The sequence below is a fragment of the Marmota flaviventris genome, chromosome 18 (assembly GCF_047511675.1).
Source record: "Marmota flaviventris isolate mMarFla1 chromosome 18, mMarFla1.hap1, whole genome shotgun sequence".
Taxonomy (NCBI): Eukaryota; Metazoa; Chordata; class Mammalia; order Rodentia; family Sciuridae; genus Marmota; species Marmota flaviventris.
This window is the reverse complement of record NC_092515.1, coordinates 10,602,739-10,624,210: the sequence shown is the minus strand read 5'-3', so window position 1 is coordinate 10,624,210 and position 21,472 is coordinate 10,602,739. Positions and strand designations below refer to the sequence as shown.

Sequence of the window (21,472 nt, the reverse complement as noted above, 5' to 3'; positions counted from 1 at the left end):
CTGTACCAGGCGGCAGGGAACTGGCCTGCTCTGCCTCATTTCTGTGTCTTGGAAGCTGTGGGTGTCTTCTGACCATTCGCGTCTCTGTCAGCCAAGTGGCTTATAAGGTCGGGGTGAGGTGGGTGGCAGCAGAGACACCTGCCATCTGTGGCCTCCCACCTCCCTGCCATGCCCTGGCCTGCAGGGCTGGCTCTAGCTGTTGGCCAGAAGCCAGCCACCTCCTAAGGTAGGGGTCCCTGGTTGTGCTGCTTCCCCCCAGGAGAGGCAGAGGAGACTACCTCTTGTCACCCAGAGAGCTGAGGTGTCACAGCCCCTTGGATATCACAACCTCACCCTGTCAGGCCTCCCTGCCAGAGCACAATGTGGCTTCCCTTCCTTGTAAGCTGTGACTCTGGAGAAAAGGGCGGGTGGGTACTGTCCCCATTTCCCAGAGCAGAGTGGCACCTTCATTCCTTCTCAGACATCTGCTTGAGACAGCCCAGCGACATCCTGGCTCAGGGAGCCCCGGCTCTAGGATGGAGTGAAAAATAAGCAGATTCCCACGGGTCGGGGTGTGCTCTGTGAGGGGACAGGCAGGCAAGGGTCCCCAGGGAGTGCTGCTGTAGAAAGGGTCAGAAGGCTTCTGGGACGAGGTAGCATTTCAACTGAGGCCCCAGTGACATACTAGCCGTGGGGAGCAGTTGTAGACCCAGGTCAGGAGCACACGGGTCAGAGAGAGGGCTGGTGTGCAGGTGGAGGGGATGTGGGGCCTCCTCAGCAAGGGCCACCTGGGAGGCCTGGTCCTGGTCATCATCCTCAGTGCAGAGAACAGACAGTGCAAAGCAGGTGTGGCAGAGCCTGGCGTGCTTCATGGCAGGGCCATCATAGGCTGAATGGGCCTGCTGCTTGGCTCAGGGGCAGGAACAGCGGGCGGGGGGCGCTCGCTGTCCCGCACACCCCTGCTCTCCCGGCCCGCCGGGCGCAGCTCTGCAGCTCCAGCTGCAGGGGAGAGCGCAGCCCAGGGACCATCTCAGCCTCCCTGCTGTGGCAGGGACTGGCCGTGTGCCACCAGGGCAAAAGCCAGTGCAGCTCATAGGCTGGGTTGCAAGAGCGAGGCGATGGAGTTGGTCCTGGGAACCTGGCAGGTGTGGCTGGGGGAAGCTGCTGCTCTTCCTCGCCCTGGACATCCTGCCACGTGGACTGGACAAAGTCTGGGGGACAGCGCCAGCTCCCAAGCCCTGTGGTTTCCAGCCCTGAGTGTCCCTCAGTCACTGAGCTCCTGATGGGGTGCAAGGAATCTGAGGGACACTCATTGGGAAGGGTAGTGCCACCAACATCCCTTCACTTTCGGAGCAGTCCCAGGTGAGGGTCTTCAGAACAGCCAACCCGGAACAGACCCCCACCCGGGCCTCCTCCCGCCACCCGGCGGACGCTTGCTGCCCTGCGCCTTTCAGTTTCCTTCTGACACATCCTGGCTATTGTCCCTGTTGGCTTAGAGAGCATGCTGTCCCTGGGAGGGCTCGTCACCTCCTTCTGTGCCCACACCTGTGGCCCTGAATCACTGTCCCCCAGAATACCCTGCAGAATGCCCAGTCGTGGGGAGAGGATTCTCAGGGGCGAGTGGGTGGGGAAACCCGGGGCCTGGGGAGTGAGGACACCTCCCGGACGGTGAGTGGCTGCGAGCTGACGTTGGAGTTTCACCTAGAAGGCCACCCCAAGGCTTAGCAGTGAAAGAGGAAGGTCCCTGGGGAATGTGGTGACTCAAGCTGTCACCTCTCTGTACTTCCTCTTTTTTGTCTTGGGCAGGGGTCCTGGGCCTCCCCCAGTTCCTGGGGCATGGGGGGGGGGCTTCAGTGAGCCTCAAGTACATGAGGGGGCTGCCTGAGGGGCGGCTAGAGCACAGCTGCCGTGGGCTCCCCTCTGCAGTCACGGGCGTGGGCTGGAGCCCCAGTTCCTAGTTCTCCTTGGAGAGCCCTCCTTCCAGTTGTCCTTGTGCCTGAGTGTGGGCTCTGAAGTCCTGCCTTCCCGCAGCCCTAAGGAGCCCTCAGGGTGGCTGCCACTGAGGCCACACCAGCCTTTATAATGGAGGGGGTGGCCAAAGGTGGCCTTGGCCCAGTCCTGCTGCTGCTTGCTGCTCAAGTGAGAGCCAGTTTTCCCTCCCAGCCTTAGGCCACCTCTGGCTGCTGGGGCCCCAGCTCTGACCACTTGCTTTCCCCTCATTTACTTTTTTTTTTTTTTTAATGGACATTTTCCAGTTTATGAAAGAAGTACAATGAGCTCAAAGTGACCACTTTCCAGTTTCACTAATGACCATGGTGTGGCTGGTAACTGTACCCTGCTGTCTCCACCCCCATTATTTTGCCAGTGAATCAGCTGTCCACCTCAAGACTGTTTTTCTAGGGCTGGGGATGTGGCTCAAGCGGTAGCGCGCTCACCTGGCATGCGTGCGGCCCGGGTTCGATCCTCAGCACCACATACAAACAAAGATGTTGTGTCCGCCAAAAAGTAAAAAAAAATAGTAATAATAATAAAATTCTCTATCTCTCTCAAAAAAAAAAAAAAAAGACTGTTTTTCTTATAAATTTTTCTGAGTTGCTTCTGAAATGCTGGCGACACTCAGCTCCAAGGCAGCTCTCTTCAGTCCTCTGCTGTCACCTGCCCAGGCCCAGGACAAGACCACTGGGGAGGCTGGGGCTGTGGTGCTCAGAGAAGAGCCCAACTCCATGCTGCCCGCAACCCTGAGTGGCCTCCCTGCTTGAAGGCTTTACCCCTCAAGGGGCTTCATGGGCTGCTTCACCTGCTGCCCCAGCTCTGTGTTACTTTGCTTCTTAATGATGAGAACAGATTTTTATTCCCCTCCCCCGCCTTTGTTTCACAGCAGGTGGCATTCAGCTGGATGCCAGCCACACACCTATAACCCCAGCAGCTTGGGTGGCTGAGGCCAAGTTCAAACGCAAGTTCAAAGCCAGTCTCGGGAATTTGTTGAGACCATGTCTCAAAATAAAATATAAAAAGGGCTGGGGACGTGGCTCAGTGGTTAAGTACCTGGGTCCAATCCCTGGTTAAAACAAAACCAAACAACAACAAAAAAACAGGTCACATTCCCATGCATACCGCTCTGCACCTTTCAGTTTTCTTTTGAGTACCTCAGCTGTTGCTCTGTGGGGGCTTAGAGAGCATAGGCTCCACAGGGTTCCATTGTATGGGGGAACTGGGTCCCCTGGTCCCCTGTTGGTGGGTACTGGGTGGTTCCAGTTCTGCATCAGCAGGCAGTGCAGTGAATAACCTTTTAATATGGAATTTGGCACTGGCAAGTGGCTCTGTAGGATGAATTTTTAGGAATGGCACCGAGGGATCAAAGCGTGTATGCATTTGTACTTCAGACAGGTTCTGCTAAATTGTCGTTTAAAGGGGTCTTATCCGTGTTCACATCCAGCACCTGCTGGTGAGCTGGCTTCCCCCAGTCCCACAGATAGCATCGTGTGCTGCCCAGATTTTGGTCGTTCATCTGTTTGATTGGTAAAAATGATATTGCAGTGTACCTTTTTTTTTTTGGACTAGGGATTAAATGCTGGGGCCCTTTACCACTGAGCCACATCCCCAGCCCCCTGCTTTTTTCTTTGTCTGAGACAGTGTCTCACCAAGTTGTTTAGGGCCTCGCTGAGCCTGGCCTTGCGCTTGCAGTCCTCCTGCGCCAGCCTCCCTGACGGCAGGGGTTGTGGGCATGCGCCATTGCGCCCGGCTCCGTGTATCTTCACTTAACTTGCATTTCTCGGTCTGAGAATCAGAGTGCTGAAGAATTCTAAACCTCAGCTTCCTACTTTGGGGAATGTACTCAAAAAACCCTCTTAGAAAGTTGAAGTGGAGAATTGCACGAGCACCCACGGGGTGAATGGAGCCTTCCTAGCCACTCAGAATCCCAGATTTGGAGGGTGGCAGGCGAGGGCCCAGCCCTGCATCTGCTTTCCTCTGGAAACGTGTCCTGGGAGGTCGCTTCTCACCTCCCAGCCTGCTTGGGAGAGTGGAGATGATGCCTGCTCAGTGCTGCTAGGAGCCATGGGATGAGGCCAGGAAATCACCCGGTGTCCGGGAGGCGGCCCCAACTCGCCTTCTGTGCTGAGTGCTGCTGAGGCTTCGGCGGGGCTGAGGGTGGTCAGTGTTGGGGACGCAGTGGCTAGAGGGATGTAGTCACCAGAACAGCCCTGGATGTAGACCCTACTGTGGAATGAGACCTTCTCTTCGGGCCTCTGATTTCCTACGTGAGACAGGGCAGGTGTCGGCCGTGGTACCCTGGTGTAGGCAGGTTCCTGCCAATCTGTAGCAGAGGACTGTGCGGGGAGGAGCCCGCAGGCAGGTGGGCAGTGGGCCCTAGGGAGGGCACGAGCCAGGTGCTAGAGTCCAAGGGTGGGGAGTCTTCCAAATAAGGAAGGCGGCTGGAGTCTGGAGGTACCTTCCTCACCCTGAGAAAACTGACTAGTACCAGTCACCAACGCCACCTCCCAGGGCTCTCCTGACGGAAGCAGGGCTTTCACAGGTAGCCATGTGTGCTGTGTGATAGGTAGAGGTGACAACTGCTGTGCTTCCTGGGCTGAAGGGACCCCCTAGATACTCACAGTCAGCTGCTGGGGGCTTCGGTGGGCTCTCCTGGCATCACGGGGCCTGGGTTTGAGTGTGCCCGATGCCCTTCTGGAAAGGTACTGCTGTGGGAGGGCCTGGCCAGGGCCAGCTGAGTTGAGCCTAGTGTCTGTGGTCCCAGGCTCCGATTCTGGGCCCAGAGCAGCGTGGCACCCCTGCAGTGGCGAGGCCGCTGTGCGCAGGCCCTGACTTCTTCCTGTCTTAGGCTGCAGGAGGCCCTGTGCTCCCCACTTTGGTGATGCAGGAACACGGGACGGAACCTCTCATCCGGCTCACAGCTCTCAGGAGGTCCTTGGAGGCGTTGGCTCTGGCTGCTCAGCCCTTCCCGCTGCACAGCCCCGTCCCCCAGTCCCCTGGTGCTCACTGGTTCTGCCAGCAGGTATTTCTTGAGCTCGTAGCGTGAACACGGAGACTATAGAGCTTCACGTCAGGTCATGAAAAGTGCCACACAGAATAAGATGTGGAGTGGATGGTGACAGAGGAGCAATTTCAGTAGAAGCTGATCAGGGAAGACTGTTGAGGTGACTTTGGAGCAGAGACTTGCAGGGAGGGAGGGGGCTGGCATGGGGGGGTGTAAGACCAAACACGCTGCTGGTGCAAAGGCCCCAAGGCAGTGCTGAGATGGCTTTGTCACTGACAAAGGTCCGGACACCTTGACGACTACACGGGGTAGAACCCCTGCCCGCCCTGGACGAGTGGCACCTCTGCCTCCCACAAGCTTTGCCTGCCTCTGGGTGCCACCTCCTTCCAGTCTCCTTGCTGGCCCTCTTTCCTCTCACACACCAGAAGTGCCATGCGGTATCCTGTCCCTGTACTGGGTCACACCCTCCCTCTGCCTGGGACAGCTTTCTTTGCAGGGCCTCTCACCCTTGCAGACCGCAGGGAGGCTTCCCCGAGGCCTCTCACCAGTGGCCCCTGTCCCTCATGGCCTTGGTGCTGTTCTGCGACCGTTTTCACGTTTGTTCCCCTGACCGTGCAGGGGGCTCTGGGAGAGGCCTGGCATGTGGGGGGATAGGTAGTTGCTTATGGGGGTGACTTTGAGGAAGGGGCGTTTCCACCCCAGGCTGGAAACCTCGGAGGGCTGCTCTGCTGGGGCCATGGCTGGCCGGCGATCCCGGGGCTCAGTGGAGAAAGGTGCGGCCCTGACAGCCGCCCCCGCGCCCGCCGTCGCATGTTGGGGAAGGCTGCATTTCCAGGCCTCCACAACCCATCTGTCCAGCCTGAGGCCAAGGTCCCCAGAACCTTGGGACGCCAGGAGAGGACAGGGACAGCCCTTAGTATGATCGTCTCTCTGCCATCTGCAGTGTGCTTGGCCATAGAAGACCATAGGTGTCGCCCAGGCAGTCCCTCTTTGTGCAGGGGTGGTGGGCTGGACACGGCTGCTCCGCAGGATGACGATGTGAACTAGAGATGCAGTAATGGAGCATTCATCAGCGAGCCCGGTGGGGACTGGGGCTGAGTAGAGAGCCATCCGTGCGGCTCTGTGCTGGTAGCTGTAGAGCAGCTTCACAAATCGAGTACTTTCCTGGCCTGCCTCCCTCGCCTCCTGTCGGTTCCTGGTTCGCTGGACCTTGGAGCAATGCCTCCCTAAACACAGGGCCTGGTCCCGTGGCCAGGCAGCAGCCGCTTTTCCTGTCCGTTCACTCGGCCTGTCTTGGCTCCTTCTCTGCCTGGTCCCACACTGGGCAGTGTTGGAACCACAGCGAGAGACACGCTGTTCTCCATGACAGAGATGGGGAGGCCAGAGGGTGGGGCCTGCCTTGCCTTGTGGGGTCAGGGGGCATTCCCCAGAGGAGGGGACACCTGAGCCAAGAGTGGCGATCATGTCCCCTTGTCGGGTGGAGTGGCTGTGATGGGCGTAGCCTGGCCTCAGCAGCTGAAGTGGGCAGTGCGGGGGCTCCCTGTGTCCCAGGCCCAGGGCTGAGCTCCAGAGATGTGCTGCTCATGCAGCGAGAAGCCGGGAAGCCAAGGCTGGGGGGCTGCAAGGTGGTGTGGCTGCAGGTGGAACCCAGGCCCAGCTCCACTTTTGGTGGCAGTTGTTATCGTGGGCAAGAGCTTAGACCTCTCCTGGGGGCCTGCCGCACCTGTCTGACTGGAGGATTCTGAAAAATACCACAATTACTGTCGACTTCCCTTTTCAAGATTATATAATTAATACTTGTCTCCATTCCCTCTGCACAGAGTGACATGTGTCCAAGTGGCCTCCGTGCTGCCCCATCTGTCTCGGCCTCCCCTGGCACAGCAGCCCGCCCTCCTTCAGTGACCCTGGCCTGAAGTCATATTCGCCTCCTCCTTCCCCACCCCGCCCCACCCTGCCCCACCCCGGTCCTCAGGGGTCCAAGTCCTGTTGACCACCTGCCTCAGTCCTCTGGAAGCAGAGCCTTCTGGTCGGCAGTTGTGGAAGCCTGGCCTCCTAGGACAGGCAGACATGGGGGCTGTGCAGGGTGGGGGGCGGTTATGTTTTCTTCCTTTCTTTTTAAAGAAGTATTTTTTTTATAACTTTGTTTTTACAATTAATTTGCTTTTATGTGGTGCTGAGGATAGAACCCAGTGCCTCCGTGTGCTAGGCAAGCGCTCCCCCACTGAGCCCCAGCCAGGCCCAGTTGGGTTCTCTTCGTTGATGTGGGAGCGTTTCGCATGGTAGTATCTGTATACATCTTGGCACTTAAAAGTTATAAAAGATGCAAAGAAAGGTAAGCTCCTCTCCTGCCCCATCAGCGTCCCTGGCTCACCTTGCAAAAAGCCACCTAGTTTCTTATGAGTGTGACAGCACGGAGACATAATCCAAGCTGACCGAGCCTAAGTTATGGCCAGAGTTTGTGAATAAAAGCTGCATTCGAGCACACCTGTGCCCACTTCTTGCACGCCACCTGTGGCTGCTTTCCTTTTAGGGGAGACGACTAGGGATTGAACCAGGAGTGCTCTACCACTGAGCCACATCCCAGCCCTTGTCACTTTTTATTTTGAGGCAAGGCCTGGCTAAGTTGCTGAGGCTGGCCTCAAACTTAAAATTCTCGTGCTTCGGCCTCCCAAGTAGCTGGAATTATAGTCACACGTCACCGTGCCCTGCTTATGATTGTTTGCTTTTGGTAGAGCCTGTGTCCTGCAAAACCTAAACTAAGTGCCAAAAATGTGACCTGCATTGTGACTCTGTGCGTTTTAAAGTCAGGCCAGACCTCTGTCTTCCAGTCTCAACCCTCTTCCGCTTTCCATCTCTGAGTCTGCTCTGAAAAGAGGACACTAAAAGGCGGTCTCTCTGGTGGCCAGGACTGCCCAGCCTGCCTGTGACGTGAGCTCCTCCGCGCCCACAGTCCTGGCCCTGCCTTCCTGCCTCATGCTGCCTGTTTGCCACCAAATGGAAGGTCGGGGCTGGGGTGCACTGCCTGAAATGGAAGGGCCCCTCAGGAGTGCCACCTGGTGTGCCAGTCCCTGCAGCCTACCTGTTGGGTCACAACCAGGGCCTCTCCCAAGGCCTGCAGGAGATCCCCGCTCCTTGAGGAGTCTTTGCACTGCTCCCAGCCCCAGTGACTCCTGACTCCTGAGCAGGAGGGAGAGGCCCACAGTCATCACCCCTCAGCCTCCACTGCTCCCCGTCCTGTCCAGCAGCCTCCTGGTTCCTGGATCTGCCCCCTTGCTGCCACAATCACTCCCACCCCAGGAATTGTTCCCTGCAGTCTGCCTCCGTATCCCTGAAGCCTCGCAGGGACACCCTCGGGGCCTGTCCAGGTCCTGGAGCGCCTTCTGAGTAAGAGTGCAAAGCTGCGCCCAGGGCTGGGCCTCTGGGACGCCCCTTCTCCTTCACCGGCTCCTCCTGCTCCTTCCTTCTTTTTCCAGAATAGTGAAGCAGCGCCTGCTCTGCAGAGCTGCGGTATCCTGGGTATGTTTGCTCTCAGATCACTTGGCCTGGCCCTATCTGGGACCTCCTGACTCTGTACTCTCTTGAACCTAGCTGCCAGAGGCACCCTTCACACGGGGGCCCCTGGTGTGGGAAAGCTGTTCTGGCCGGGGACAGCATGCCTGGTGGAGGGCAGGTCTGAGCGTTCTACTCTGGGCCTGTGCGGGTGCCCTTCCGCTCCTCCATCCGCGCTGCTTCCTGGTGGTGTGACTCCACCAGCTTCGGGCTGGCAAGGATGGCTTGAGCCACAGTAGCCCCTGTCCTCGCATCTCAAGGGTGCCACCTCACCTGCGTGAGCACATGTAAGGGCCACCTAACACGTGACACCCAGCATCAGGCATCTCTCTCTCCCTTTGTGACAACCCCGGTAGAGGGAAGCAGCCCTGTTTGCCCCTAGCCTGCCCCTGGAAGGCTGCGGTAGCTTCCGGTGGGCTGCAGAGACCCAGCTGCAGCAAAGGCTATCTCGCCTAGATCTCGGCCCCCAGAGTCCGGGGCTCCCAGCAGCCTGCCTGCTCCTCGGGGTGGCGCAGCTCAGCTTCAGTTTCAGAGCAAGACAGGCCTGGGAGTGTGTTCCAGTCCTGCCACTCCTGGCTCTGTGACCTGGGTGGACATCTCGCCCTCTGGTGCTCTCCCCGACGACAAATGGAGATATAATTAGGCCATCCCATGGGGCAACGGAACCGGCTGGCCAAGCCTGTGTGCAGACAATGCTTGGCATCGGCCTCACCAGGGCCAGTTCCCAGGACTCGACTCGGCCGCCCCATCATCTTGTTCTCCAGCTGTGTCTCCTGCTGGCCAAGCCAGCCCTGTGTTGTGGTGCCAGCTACTTCTCAGTGCCCTGATGCCCCTTGTCTTCTGAGACTCCACAGACATCCCTTTCAGAGAGGAAGAGGTCACTGTGATCACTTGTCACACCTTTGGCAGGCAAGGCTCCGAACCTGGGTCTCACTGTAAGCCGTTCCCTCTGTGATTCCATCCCCAGCACATGCTTTTGAACACGCACACACCCCGCCCTCCCCTCCTGATAACCGCTTCAACTCCAGCCCCGGCTCCAGTTGGAGCAGAACATTGGACTCAGGGCACACACCCAAGGCCTGCCCCTTGAGTGCACGCACTTGCACAACTTGCCTTTACTGTGCCAGCGAGTGCCAGCCTCCTGTGTGTTTGGTTGTTCAGCATATGCTTTGGGGGCCTGTCCCCGGGTTAGTGGAGAGCAGGAGCTGCCTCCTGGGGGGCGGAAACTAGTGGGAGGCTGCGGGGCTGTGTGAGCACCTGCGGGTCTGCAGAGTGGCTCCGGCAGGCCCTCAAGCTGCTGGTGCACACACGAGGGCCAGCGCACCCCAGGCCAGCTCCTAGCTGCAGGCTGCTTGCCCCGTGACCTTGGGCAAGCCATTGAGCCTCTGCTCTGAAGTGGAAATGAGGAGTACTCACTGCACGGAAGTGTTCCCAAAATTGACATGCGTGTTTGCTCGGGTGGCACCTGGCATGGCACAGGTGTCATGCAAATAAATGCCACCTCTACATCTCTGCTGTGCCTGTGCTGCTGTCTCTATCTTCAGTTTTTCTCTCATTATTTTGCTTCTTAGTTTGAATATATTCAGCCTCATTCGTAAGTGACAGCAAGTGTGGAGTTTTGTTTTGATGTGCCAGTCTCTGCTTTTTTGGTTCTGGGGTTGACCCAGGGGAGCTCGACCTCTGAACCGCATCCTACCCCTTTTATTTTGAGACAGGGTCTCGCTGCATGCCATCCTGCCTTTTTAAGTCTCCCAAGTCACTGGGATCGCAGGTGCACCCCACAGCGCCTACCCAGCTGCAGTTCGTTCTTAATCTAGGCATAAATGCTCATAAATAAATATTAATCTCGTCATTCCCAAGCCACCGAAAACACTGCCCCATCTGTCCACTGGTGATGTGTCACGCCTTGAGTCGTGCTGAGGACACTGTCAAGGGTGGGGGGTGCTGGCTGCCAGAGCGTGGGCTGCAGTGGGCCAGCTCTGAGCCCTGACCTGTTTTTCATGGGGTCTGTCCCTGACTTGAAGGTGTGTCTCCATCTTAGAGAAAATTGACAAGAAGCAGTTGACGTTCTTTTTTTTTGAGCAGTGGTCATTCTTGTGTCCGAGAGTTACCAAGTTGCTCTGGGGCCTCCTTTCCACCTCCTCTGAGGATTCATAGTCCTTTCCACCCCTCAGCTCAGTTTCCCTTCCTGAAAGTGAGGAGGCACATGTGCTCTCCCTGGGCCCAGGCTCTGGCAGTGACAGTGATTCTTGTGCGGTTGAACCTGGTTTTTTGAAATAGGGACACACTGAGTTGCCCAGCATTGCCTCAAACATGCGATCCTCCTGCCTCAGCCTCCTGAATAGTTGCCGTTTCAGGCATGTGCCGGCATACCTGGCAACGAGTGTTTTGATATCTACCCTAAGACCCAGTGCCAGGGAGATAGTGGTGACCAAGACAGCCTGGGCCTCCCCTCCCCAAAGAGTGACACCCCAGTGGACAGACCTGGGATCCTGGATCTCAGGGGACTGAAGGAGCCAGATGGGGAGCTGAGGCAGCCTAAGCTATAGGTGGGCCTTCCTGGAGGAGGGGCCATTGGACCTACACACCTAAAGGACCTGTAGCAGTTCCAGAGTTTGTTTATGAGTCTTATTCCTGTAGACCCTGCAGGAGTGGAGACATGCTAGTGAGGCCATATTAGTCCATCCAGATAGCACATCTGATTTTACCAAACCAGCCCTGGGCCAGGGGGCTTTTTTTTTTTTTAAGTGGTGTCAGGGATTGAACCTGGGGCCTCATACATGCAAAGCAAGCATTCTGCTACTGAGCTGCATCTTTTTTTTTTTTTTTTTTAAGATGTTGATAGGTCTTTATTTATTTGTTTGTTTATTTATTTATATGTGGTGGTGAGTATCAAACCTAGTGCCTCACACATGCCAGACAGGTGCGCTACTGCTCAGCCCCAGCCCATGCATGTCCTTCTTAATTTATTTTTATTTTTCCAACTCTGGCCTCAAACTTGGAATTCTGTCTCAGCCCCCCAAGTAGCTGGATTTACAGGTGTGTGCCACTGAACCCTGGAGACTTGGAGGCCCTTTAAAGCAAGTCTGTCTACGGTCTTGATTCCCACCCTGGTGTCCACTAAATCCTGTGGCCCCTGCTTCAATCTTTAAAAGATAAAATATCAAATGTGATTACAAAGGATGCAAGTTAGCTCAGTTCACCTCTTAAAATTGCATCTAGGCCTGGAATGGCAGCACACTCCTGTAATCCCAGCAACTCGGGAGGCTGAGGCAGGAGAATCGCAAGTGCCAGGCCAGCCTTAGGAAGTTAGCAAGACCCTGTCTTAGAATTTAAAAAAATAAAAAGGGTTGGGATGTAGCTCAGTGGTAAAGATCCCCTAGGTTCAATCTCCAACACCAGAGAGAGAAGTTGTTCTCTAGTACTCACGCTTTTCCTCATGGACACACAAAATGATGGTTGGTAGCAGCAGCTCTGATGACTTCTGTTTTCAGAGCAGTTATGTGCATTCAAAATCTGCAGTGACTATGTACAAACATCTGTCATTTCTTTTAATGACAAGATGGCAGTATCTGTCAAGCACTACTCATTTTCTTTCCTGTATTGACCTGTGTTAGTAAGAAGGTAGAAGAAAATGCTCGATTTCAGTTTAGTGAAAATAAAGAGGTCATTTCTCGGGCTGGGGCTGTAGCTTAGTGGCAGAGCGCTTGCCTAGCATGCGCGAGGCACTGGGTTCGTTCCTCAGCACCATGTAAAAATTCTACAACTACAAAAAAGGGGGGTCATTTTCCCACCTCAAGTTCAAGGCCACCAGTTGGTCAAGACCAAGGCTGGAGTGGCTGCTGAGTCCAGAGTGCTGCCTTCCCAGCAGGGCCGGTTTCTGGGCCACAAGCACGTGGGCCTTTGTCAGAGAGCTGCCCCACAGTCTGCAGGCGGGGCAGCCAGCACCTAGGAAGCTGCTGGTCACCTGCAGTTGCTCCCGGCTCCAGCCCATCTGTCGCCGCGTCTCGCCCACCCCACACCGGCAGCTCAGCACCCCAGCGCCACCCTAGACTATGGCAAGGGTTCTGGGCCAAGCGCTAGACTCGCCTTGTCCAGCTGCCTGGCCCCAGGGAGGTGACTTCTCACCTTGCACTGTGGTTTCCTCCCCCAGAATATGGAGTAGTGCTGCGTGAGACCAGGAGTGCTGGCCCTGGTCTATAGGGTGGCCAGAGGGGGAGACCTCATGGAGATGGCAACTGGGAGCTCCCTCAGGTCCAGGAGCCAGAGCAGAGGGCAGCAGGGCGGGTGTGGCGCAAGGAAGCCTGCTGAGAGCCCTCTTCTGGCCTATTCCCCACCTGCCTGTCACCTGTGTGCCCACTCTGCTCCGCCACCTGAGATCTCCAGCGAGGCCTGGCCGTCTCCCTCCCCTGCTCATAGCCTTTCCTTCCCACTCTCCTTGGTCACCCGATAACACACCCCAGCGGCCAGACACTGAGGACAAATACCAGCTGATGGATGTGGCTGCGGGAGGGCAGCCGTGATGCCCCTTGAGCAGGAGCCAGGAACGGGCTCAGCGGGAAGCCGGCTGAGAAAGGCCACGCAGTGTTTGATTTCATTTTTATGAAACGTCCAGAAAAGGCCAGTCTGGGCCTATGGAAAGGACGTGGTGGGCTTCCCGGAGCGGGAACGTGCAGCGTGGGGTTTGGCTCAGCCCGTAACGTGCTGCCAGGGCCACGTGGCCTTCGCCCTGCGAGCTGTGGCTGTGCCAGGTGTTGTGGGAAAGGGAGTCCGTGAGGCACCAGGCGTTGCGTTTTGGAGCTGAGTTCAAGTCCAGCTCTGCTGTGTAGTTTTGTGGGAGGCTCTTGTCTCTGAGCTTGGTTTCCCTCCTCATAGGGTGGAAATGAACCTTCCTCCCTCTGTCAGAAAGCAGCGGTGAATATCTGCTCTGAACCTGGCCCTATGTTGAGCAATGTTGGGGACATGGTGGTGACCTAGATGGCACAGCCCTGTCCTCTGGGGCTCTCAGTGGAGCGGGGAGACAGCCAGTCAGAGAGGAGTTAGGTGCCCAGAAGCCCAGCACTAAGCCCAGTGCAGGCAGCACTGACTTGTTTTGGAGGTGTCCTGCAGTGTCCCTGAAGGGCCTTGTTTTAGGGGTGTCCTGCAGTGGTCCTGAAGGGCCTGGAGGGAAGGCTGGGCTTGGGTGCTGTGGGTGGGGCAGGGCAGGGAAGTCACAGGTCGCCCCTCTGCCTGCAGCCCAGAACGTGACAGTGGACGAGGTGATCGGCGCCTACAGGCAGGCCTGCCAGAAGCTGAACTGCAGGCAGGTCCCCAAGCTCCTCAGGCAGCTGCAGGTACGGAGGGGTTGCTCCCTGGGGTCCCTGGCTCTCCCAGCTGGCCCCCCACCCAGGGCCTGTGAGCGGAACTTTGGAAATCCTCTTCAGTTGTAAAGTTGACCAGGCTCTCCTGGGTGCCCGAGCAGCCTGGGACAGATCATCAGGGGAGAAATTCCAGCATTTGTCAGCCCCCAGAGAAATTGTGGTCCCCAGGGAAAGGCCATGTATGCAATCCTCGTACATCCTCTGATTTTTTTAAAAAATTAAAATACAGATATAAAAGGCCAAGTCCACTTCTCATTTCTTGCCTAGTCTCCCCAGGAGGCCCCTCTGTCACAGTCCTCTGGCCCGTTCTGCACGTATGTAAGAGACCGGGTTATTGGTTCAGAAGGACCCAGGCTCAGGGGACTGGTCTGTGTCTATGCAGATGGGGTCTCCCGGGCACCTTCCTGGCTCACCCAGCCTGGCCACATTGCTAAAGCCCTGCCTTCTGCCCTCTCCCTGGATGAGTCCCTCCAGGGGGTTCCAAGGTCACCTGTTTCTAGGCTGCTGCTCCCACAGCCAGCTCTGCTGAGCGCAGCCTCTGTGTGGGGGTGGGGAGGTTCTGTAGGAATTCCAGAAATGGGTGCTGCTCAGCGCAGGGGAAGAGGGCCACGCCACGTGGCTGCAGGGCATAGGGGCAGCCTGGTGATGCTGGCAAGGCAGGCCTTAGCCTCTCACTCCTGGACGTCCTCACAGTGCCTGTTCCTTGAGTGACAGGCGGGAAGCCAGAAAACAGAACCTGTGCTTGTGGGGACATGGGAGAGCTCAGCTGGCGGGGGCTGGAAGGACGCCCTGTCTGCCGCCCTCCTGGGCTCCTGCCTCACCCTGTGTGTGGTCTTCCCTCAGCCTGGACCCCACATGAGATGCCCGGGGCCGCTCCCCCAACTGGTGGAGAGGGGCTGGGGCCAGGCCAGTCCTCAGCGACCCCCCACCCCACAGAGCTCCTCCTACTCTCAGGGGCGCATACCCCAGTTCCAGCCCTGGGGCATTCTGGGGGACTTTGTTCAGCCACCCTCCCCCAGCCCTGCCCTGGCACACTGCCTCACCCCAGGACAGCAGAGCTGATGAAACTCCAGCCGCCCCACTGTTGGCCCAGTCTGTCTTCTTGGGGGTCTTGGGGGCCTTCCCGCTCTGACCAGAGCCCACTCTGCTCTCCTAGGAGTTCAAGGACCTCGAGCACCGCATCGACTGCCTGGACCTGAAAGGTGTGTGTGGAGGCTGGGAGCCACCGGTGGGGGGCCGTACGAGGTGGCGCGTGGTCTCCTACTCAGGGCCGCCGCCTTCTTCCAGGAGAGAAGCTTGACTACAAGACCTGTGAGGCCCTGGAAGAAGTCTTCAAGAGGCTGCAGTTCAAGGTCGTGGACCTGGAGCAGACCAACCTGGATGAAGACGTGAGCAGTCCCTCCCCCGCCCCCCCCCCACACCCACAGCTCCCTCGGTTCCCAGGCCCCTTTGAGATCTCTGTGCAGACCCAGCATGAGATGGCACACTAGACCAAGGCCAGGGCTGGGGCAGGAGCAGGGCCTCTTGAAGAACAAGAAGGAGACATCAGTGTGACTCAGTGGGCAGGGGCATGATGGGAAACTTGCAGAGCTGGTGAGAGCAGCTCCATGACCTCTGGTACCTTTTGAGAAGTTTGTCCTGGAGGTCCCAGTGTGCAGGGCTGGGATCATTTGGAAAACTTCTTCCCACAAGGGCCAGACTAGGAAGTCCCCAGACCGAGGAGCTGAGGGACATGGTGACCCTGCGGAGGGATGCTGTAGGGAGGCAAGCTGCAGGACCAAGGCCAAGGCCTGTTCTGGTAACACAGCACATGAGTCAGGATTCTCAGTGACAGAAAACAGGCTGACTCCAGCAGAAAAGAGAAGGGGCGGCTCTCGAGCCAGAGGGGCAGCCTGCTCTGCACACGGCCGGCTCAGAAGTGGGTGCCCTGGGTGGACACCATGTCTGTCCTTCTCACCGGAGGCTCATCCCTGCCTAGAACCTCTCCTGTCGCTGACAGATCCTGTGGTAAGGCTCACTTGCCTCCCTGGGGCCACCTCTCCCTGAAGCCAAGGCCCCGTCTCTGCCTGCAGGGTGCCTCTGCCCTCTTCGACATGATCGAGTACTACGAGTCGGCGACCCACCTCAACATCTCCTTCAACAAGCACATCGGCACCCGGGGCTGGCAGGCTGCCGCCCACATGATGCGTAAGGTGGGTGCCTCCTGCCCAGCCACTTCCAGAGTGGAGGACATGCAGACACAGAGGGCAGTCCCTCTGGCCCTGAGTCTGTGAGCCCTTAGGGCCTAGGCCAGTAGGAAACAGTGCCCAGAGGCACCCTGCAGCCAGGTCCACCCTCCTCCCCCTCTCCCACCGTCTTCACTCCTTCCTGATCTAATCCCTGAGCTGTGACTGGTCACCAACCCCAGTTCAGTCATGTGTGGGAAGCTGGGCCCAGAGAGGGAGGGCACGGGGCTGTCCAGGAGGCTCCACCACAGGGATCTGGGAGTGTGCCCGCGGGACCCCAGGCTGAGCTTTCCCCCGCCAGCTGTGCAACGACCCGATGGCAGCTGTGCCTTGCCGCTCACTGAGGTGGGGGAGGCCTGACCCTGCCCCACCCCCCAGACAAGCTGCCTGCAGTACCTGGACGCCCGCAGCACACCCCTGCTGGACCACTCGGCGCCCTTCGTGGCCCGTGCCCTGCGCATCCGCAGCAGCCTCACAGTGCTGCACCTGGAGAACGCCAGCCTTTCGGGGCGGCCCCTCATGCTGCTTGGTGAGCCTAGGCCCCAGGAGGACAAGTGGGGACCTCAGCCTGCTGCTGAGCGGGAACTGTTAGTGGGGTCTCTTGGGCAGGGTCCCCCCCCAGGAGGTGGCCTGGCCGGTCACCTACCCCACACCCGCTCCCCCAGCCACAGCCCTGAAGATGAATGTGAACCTGCGGGAGCTGTACCTGGCGGACAACAAGCTCAATGGCCTGCAGGACTCGGCACAGCTGGGCAACCTGCTCAAGTTCAACTGCTCCCTGCAGATCTTGGACCTCCGCAACAACCACGTGCTGGACTCAGGTGTGTGGGGGTCACCCAGCACCTGTTCTGTACCCCACCCTGGGCTCGATGGTGCTGGGGGCATGGATGTGGCTGAGGGAGCCCAGAGGGATGTCTGTCCCAGCGTGGAGTGCAGAGGGCATCTGGAGGGCAGGACAGCTCAGCGTGCACCTGGGGGCATGGTGAGGCGTGGAGTGAGCCGCTGAAGCAGTGATCTGCAGAGGGCATGAGGGAGGCGAGCCACCCAGGTCAGCTGGAGGCTGGGAGATGGCACGAGGAGGACCCACCACAGAGGGGGCTTCTGGGCAGTGATCGGGACGCTGTACACCGAGCCGAGCTGGCCTCTTCTACAACCTTGGAAAAGGGGCAGAGGGACTTGCCAGTGCAGTGGTCCGCAGTGGAAGGAGCTGAGGGGTTTGGGGACCACGGTGCGCTCCCTGGGGTGCAGGCGTGTGGTATTGGTGACCTTGGCTCCCCTCTGCCAACAGCTGGGAGGAGAGGAAGAGGTACCGTGAGCAGAGGGGCCCTGGAGGAGGAGGGGCTGCCACATGGCACGATGGAGCAGTGTCCCCAGGCGCCTGTCAAGAGGGATGGTGGGCAGTGGGGGACCAGAGGCCAGCGTCCGCACTGCATGGCAGGCCACACCCCAGCAGTGCTCCTGCTGTTCTGGCTTTCAGCTCAGAGCTGGAGACGAGGCAGAGAGGAGGCACGTGAGCCAAGTGCCCAGGCTGCAGTTCGTGACTGGCTCCTGAGCTGGGGATGTTCTCATTTGAGCAAAGACCAGAAGCAGCTGGTGGGGGACATGGATCGAGGAGCTGACTGCCAGGCCAAGGGAGGCCACAAGGCCAGAGCCTGTGGGGCCAGGCAGGCAGGATCCAAGCAGAGGGTCCCACACACGTGTCCCTGGAATGTGCAGGGGCCACAGACAGGGTTCTGACTCAAGCCTCCCCCAGGTCTGGCCTACATCTGCGAGGGCCTCAAGGAGCAGAGGAAGGGCCTGGTGACCCTGGTGCTGTGGAACAACCAGCTCACGCACACCGGCATGGCCTTCTTGGGCATGACGCTGGTGAGTGGGCCCGGGAAACTGGAGGGGTATCTTGGTCGCTGCCACCGTCGTCTCCCAGCCGGGCTGCTGTGGACTTGCCCTTCCTGCAGGCGTGGGCCCTGTTTTGCCAGCAGCCTGCGGGCCCCGTGCCACTCTCCTCAGTTGCCCTTTTCACCTGGTGTGACGGGCTGGGGTGTGTGCTTTGAACACGCTGCAGACGTTTTGCTTAAGCGTTGTATTTTTGGAAGCCTTCAGCGAGGTTTCCGTCTTGAGTTATGTACCATGCATGGCCAGCCGAGTGGGCACTAGGGCTCTGAGGGCAAGCACTGGCTGCCCAGTGCCGGAGTCAGCTCCTCCCCCCCAGAAGGCTGTCCTCAGACCTAAGGACACTCGAGGGCCAGTCCAGCCTCACCATGGAGCGGGCCAGGCTGTTGAGGGGTGTGGGGACCAGTGGGATGCTGGGAGTGTTAGAATGGACCGCCATAGCGCTGAGGGAGATTTCGCGTGCACAGGGGCGCAACTGCTCCAGGAGTGAGCAGGTCAGGGCACCAGTGCTCGGCCCCGTGCTCCTGGGCTCCGGTCTTTCTCTGGCGTCTTTAATGACCCGTCCTCTGGGCCTCGGCTCACCACCCCTGCCCTCCTGCAGCCACACACACAGAGCCTGGAGACGCTGAACCTGGGCCACAACCCCATCGGCAACGAGGGTGTGCGCAACCTCAAAAACGGGCTCATCGGCAACCGCAGCGTGCTGCGCCTCGGCCTGGCCTCCACCAAGCTCACCTGCGAGGGTAGGGTGCGGGGCGGGGCCAGTGGGCTCGGCAGGGCGGCCAGCGGGCGTGGGGCCCACGGCCAGCCCTGCGGTCCCCCCCCAGGCGCGGTGGCGGTAGCAGAGTTCATCGCCGAGAGCCCCCGCCTCCTGAGACTGGACCTGCGGGAGAACGAGATCAAGACGGGCGGGCTCATGGCACTGTCGTTGGCCCTCAAGGTGAACCACTCACTGCTGCGCCTGGACCTTGACCGAGAGCCCAAGAAGGAAGCGGTGAGTGGGGCTCCACCTGCTGCCCGTGGGGACGGGGAGGCCACTGTGGGCGTGGGCAGCAGGCAGCCTAGAGCCGAGCCCTAGCCAGGCCCCACGCCACAGGTGAAGAGCTTCATGGAGACGCAGAAGGCGCTGCTGGCCGAGATCCAGAGCGGCTGCGGGCGCAACTTCGAGCTGGCGCGAGAGCAGGAGAAGGAGCAGCAGCTGCAGCCGTCGGCCTCCATGCCCGAGGTCACCGTCACCGGGCCCCAGCCCCTTGAGGAGCCCGGAGACACGCCTGCTGCCGGGGCACAGAATGGGTCCCCGAGCACCGGACCCAGCCCAGACTCGGACTCAGACTCCGCCTCTGACGGGGAGGAGGAGGACAGGCAGAGGGAGGAGGCCAGCGGTGGCCAGAGGCCCTCGGCCCCCTGCCCTGCTCTGGTGCCCCCCACGGACTCCTTGGGCCCTGGGGACAGGAGCCCCCCAAACAGCCCCTCCTCCCCCACTGAGCAACGTATTTCTGTGACCAGCCCAGGCCGGGGTCACAAGGTGTTTGTGGTGACCCGGGTGGAGAGTCCACCGGAAAGGGCAGAGCCTCCTGCTCCCCCAACCTTGGTCTCCCTGCCCTCCTCACCTCCACCTTCCCCACCTGCCTCACCGACCCTACCACCAGCTGAGGCCACTGGCACCCAGGACCCAGGGTCATCTGATCCTCAGCCCCAGCTGGAGCTGCCTCAGTCAGGGCCACCACTGCCCAACGGCCTGAAGCCTGAGTTTGCCCTCGCACTGCCCCCAGAGCCACCCCCGGGGCCCGAGGCCAAGGGGGGCAGCTGCAGCCTGGAACATGGTGAGAGGGGCTCAGGGGCAGGGTGACCAGGGGCCCCAGGGTACCGAGCGTGACCCCAGGCCAGCACCTTCCTTGGTGGGCCTATGTCCCCTTCTTTAAAATGGCCCAGCCAGGGCAGGACGAGTGGGTTTTGTTGGGTCCGTGGCTCTTGTCCTGTGTCCCTGGGGTCCTGGGAGCTCTTCCCAGGGTGGGAGCATGTGAGGTCTGTGGCCTTCGGTTCACCTGCCGGCCCTGGGTCTGGCTGGGCAGGGCCTGGCCAGGCGAGCGCGCCCCCCACGCCCACCTGACATGCTGCTGCCCACAGAGCTGCGCCGCCCCCAGGACGAGAAGAAGCTGGAGGAGATGCTTCTGGAGGCCAGTCAGGAGGCCACACAGGAGACACTGTGACACTGTAGGTGGGCGAGGACCTCCGGGAGCTGGGGAGGGCGACGGAGCCCTGCCCTGACTGCCCCGTCTCTGCTCCCCCAGTTCCTTTTTCCCGTTGGGTCTTCGATGAGCCGAGACCAGAGCCGTGAGAGCCTGCCCACCCCACCCGGCCTTCCCGAGACCAGGACACTGGGTGGGCACCCGAGGCCCCACCCCGGCAACACTACCAAGTGGTGCAGGAGCTGTGGAGGTGGCTCCCACCTGACTTCAGCACTTCTATTTATATGTCTGCCACTCAGAGACTCGGGGCTGGGGTGGATGGGAAGAGGAGGAGGAGGTCTCCAGGGACATCAGGCTACAAGGCCACTCAGGAGTGTCCACTTGGCCAGGCCTGCCCTCTTAAGGGCAGGAGTTCAGGGTGGTGGTGGGATGGCCCCCGTTGGTCCAGAACAGGACCAAGCGGTGGCTCGGGAGGGGCGGTGAGCCGAGGTGATGGTGGTGGAAATTCCTAGAAGCCCCAGGTGGGGTGCGGGTGGGGCTGGGTGCAGAGGGTCAGAGCTTTCTTTTTCTTAAGTGCAATAAATCTATCAGGGAGCTGGGGCAGCGGCAGCACGGGTTCTGGGGACCTGCTGCCCAAGCCACTTGAGGCTGCGCCCTGGGAGGCACTACAAGCGTGGGCCGGTGGCGGGTGCGGGCAAGGCGGGTGGGGCTGGGAAGGCCCCTCCTGTCGGTGCAGCTCTGTTCACACCTTTTCTAATAAACTGGGGCTGGGTTCACCGTTCGCCCCTTGGTCTGGCTTGACTGTGCGCCCCCTGCTGGAGTGAGCAGGGCTCCTGGTTACGGAGCAGCTGCCGGGTCAGGTGCCAGGGGTCCCCACCGAGGAAAACCAGGGGGCTGACAGGCCACAGCATGCCTTCCCACTCCACCCACCCCTTCCTGTGTGTTCCACGGGGGGCGCAGCGCAGCCCGCCCTGTCCAGCTAGGTGGTGTGCACCTTTCCTTTGGGGGAACAAGCCCCGAGTAGCCACCAGCTCTAGATCTAGTCAGGGTGCTGCCTAAGGGGCTTGAGTGCAGAAGCCTCTGCCTGGTCACCTGTGGCTCAGAGAGCCTGCTCCTGTCTCCTGCAGTGGGAAGGGCCTTGGCCACCCACCCTGTCCCCTCCCCTGCAGAGTGTGGGGTCCCGCTCCTGCATAGCCTGGGAGTCCTCTGCACTCTGGCTCCTGGGTGTCTGAGAACAGCATTTTTCTCCTTTAAACCACTGTGGGTTTGTGCTTGTTGCTTGAG

General features: G+C 59.4%; 1 protein-coding gene across 3 annotated transcripts in view; it reads left to right on the top strand.

The window, feature by feature from the left end:
- Positions 1-20,969, top strand: part of Ppp1r37 (protein phosphatase 1 regulatory subunit 37) — a 42,034-nt gene extending 21,065 nt beyond the window's left edge. For 2 of the 3 annotated variants that reach the window (XM_027945814.3, XM_034637172.2), the window contains 12 exons: positions 13,760-13,857; positions 15,041-15,086; positions 15,172-15,272; positions 15,957-16,076; positions 16,488-16,638; positions 16,775-16,930; positions 17,863-17,975; positions 18,601-18,742; positions 18,827-18,993; positions 19,096-19,822; positions 20,127-20,213; positions 20,291-20,969. In XM_027945814.3, the coding sequence (XP_027801615.1) occupies positions 13,760-13,857; positions 15,041-15,086; positions 15,172-15,272; positions 15,957-16,076; positions 16,488-16,638; positions 16,775-16,930; positions 17,863-17,975; positions 18,601-18,742; positions 18,827-18,993; positions 19,096-19,822; positions 20,127-20,209 (1,904 nt within the window). In that variant the 3' untranslated portion in view covers positions 20,210-20,213; positions 20,291-20,969. Of the gene's footprint in view, positions 1-13,759; positions 13,858-15,040; positions 15,087-15,171; positions 15,273-15,956; positions 16,077-16,487; positions 16,639-16,774; positions 16,931-17,862; positions 17,976-18,600; positions 18,743-18,826; positions 18,994-19,095; positions 19,823-20,126; positions 20,218-20,290 lie in introns of all 3 variants that reach the window. The other variant, XM_027945813.3, reaches the window with a different exon arrangement.
- Positions 20,970-21,472: the final 503 nt, after the last annotated feature.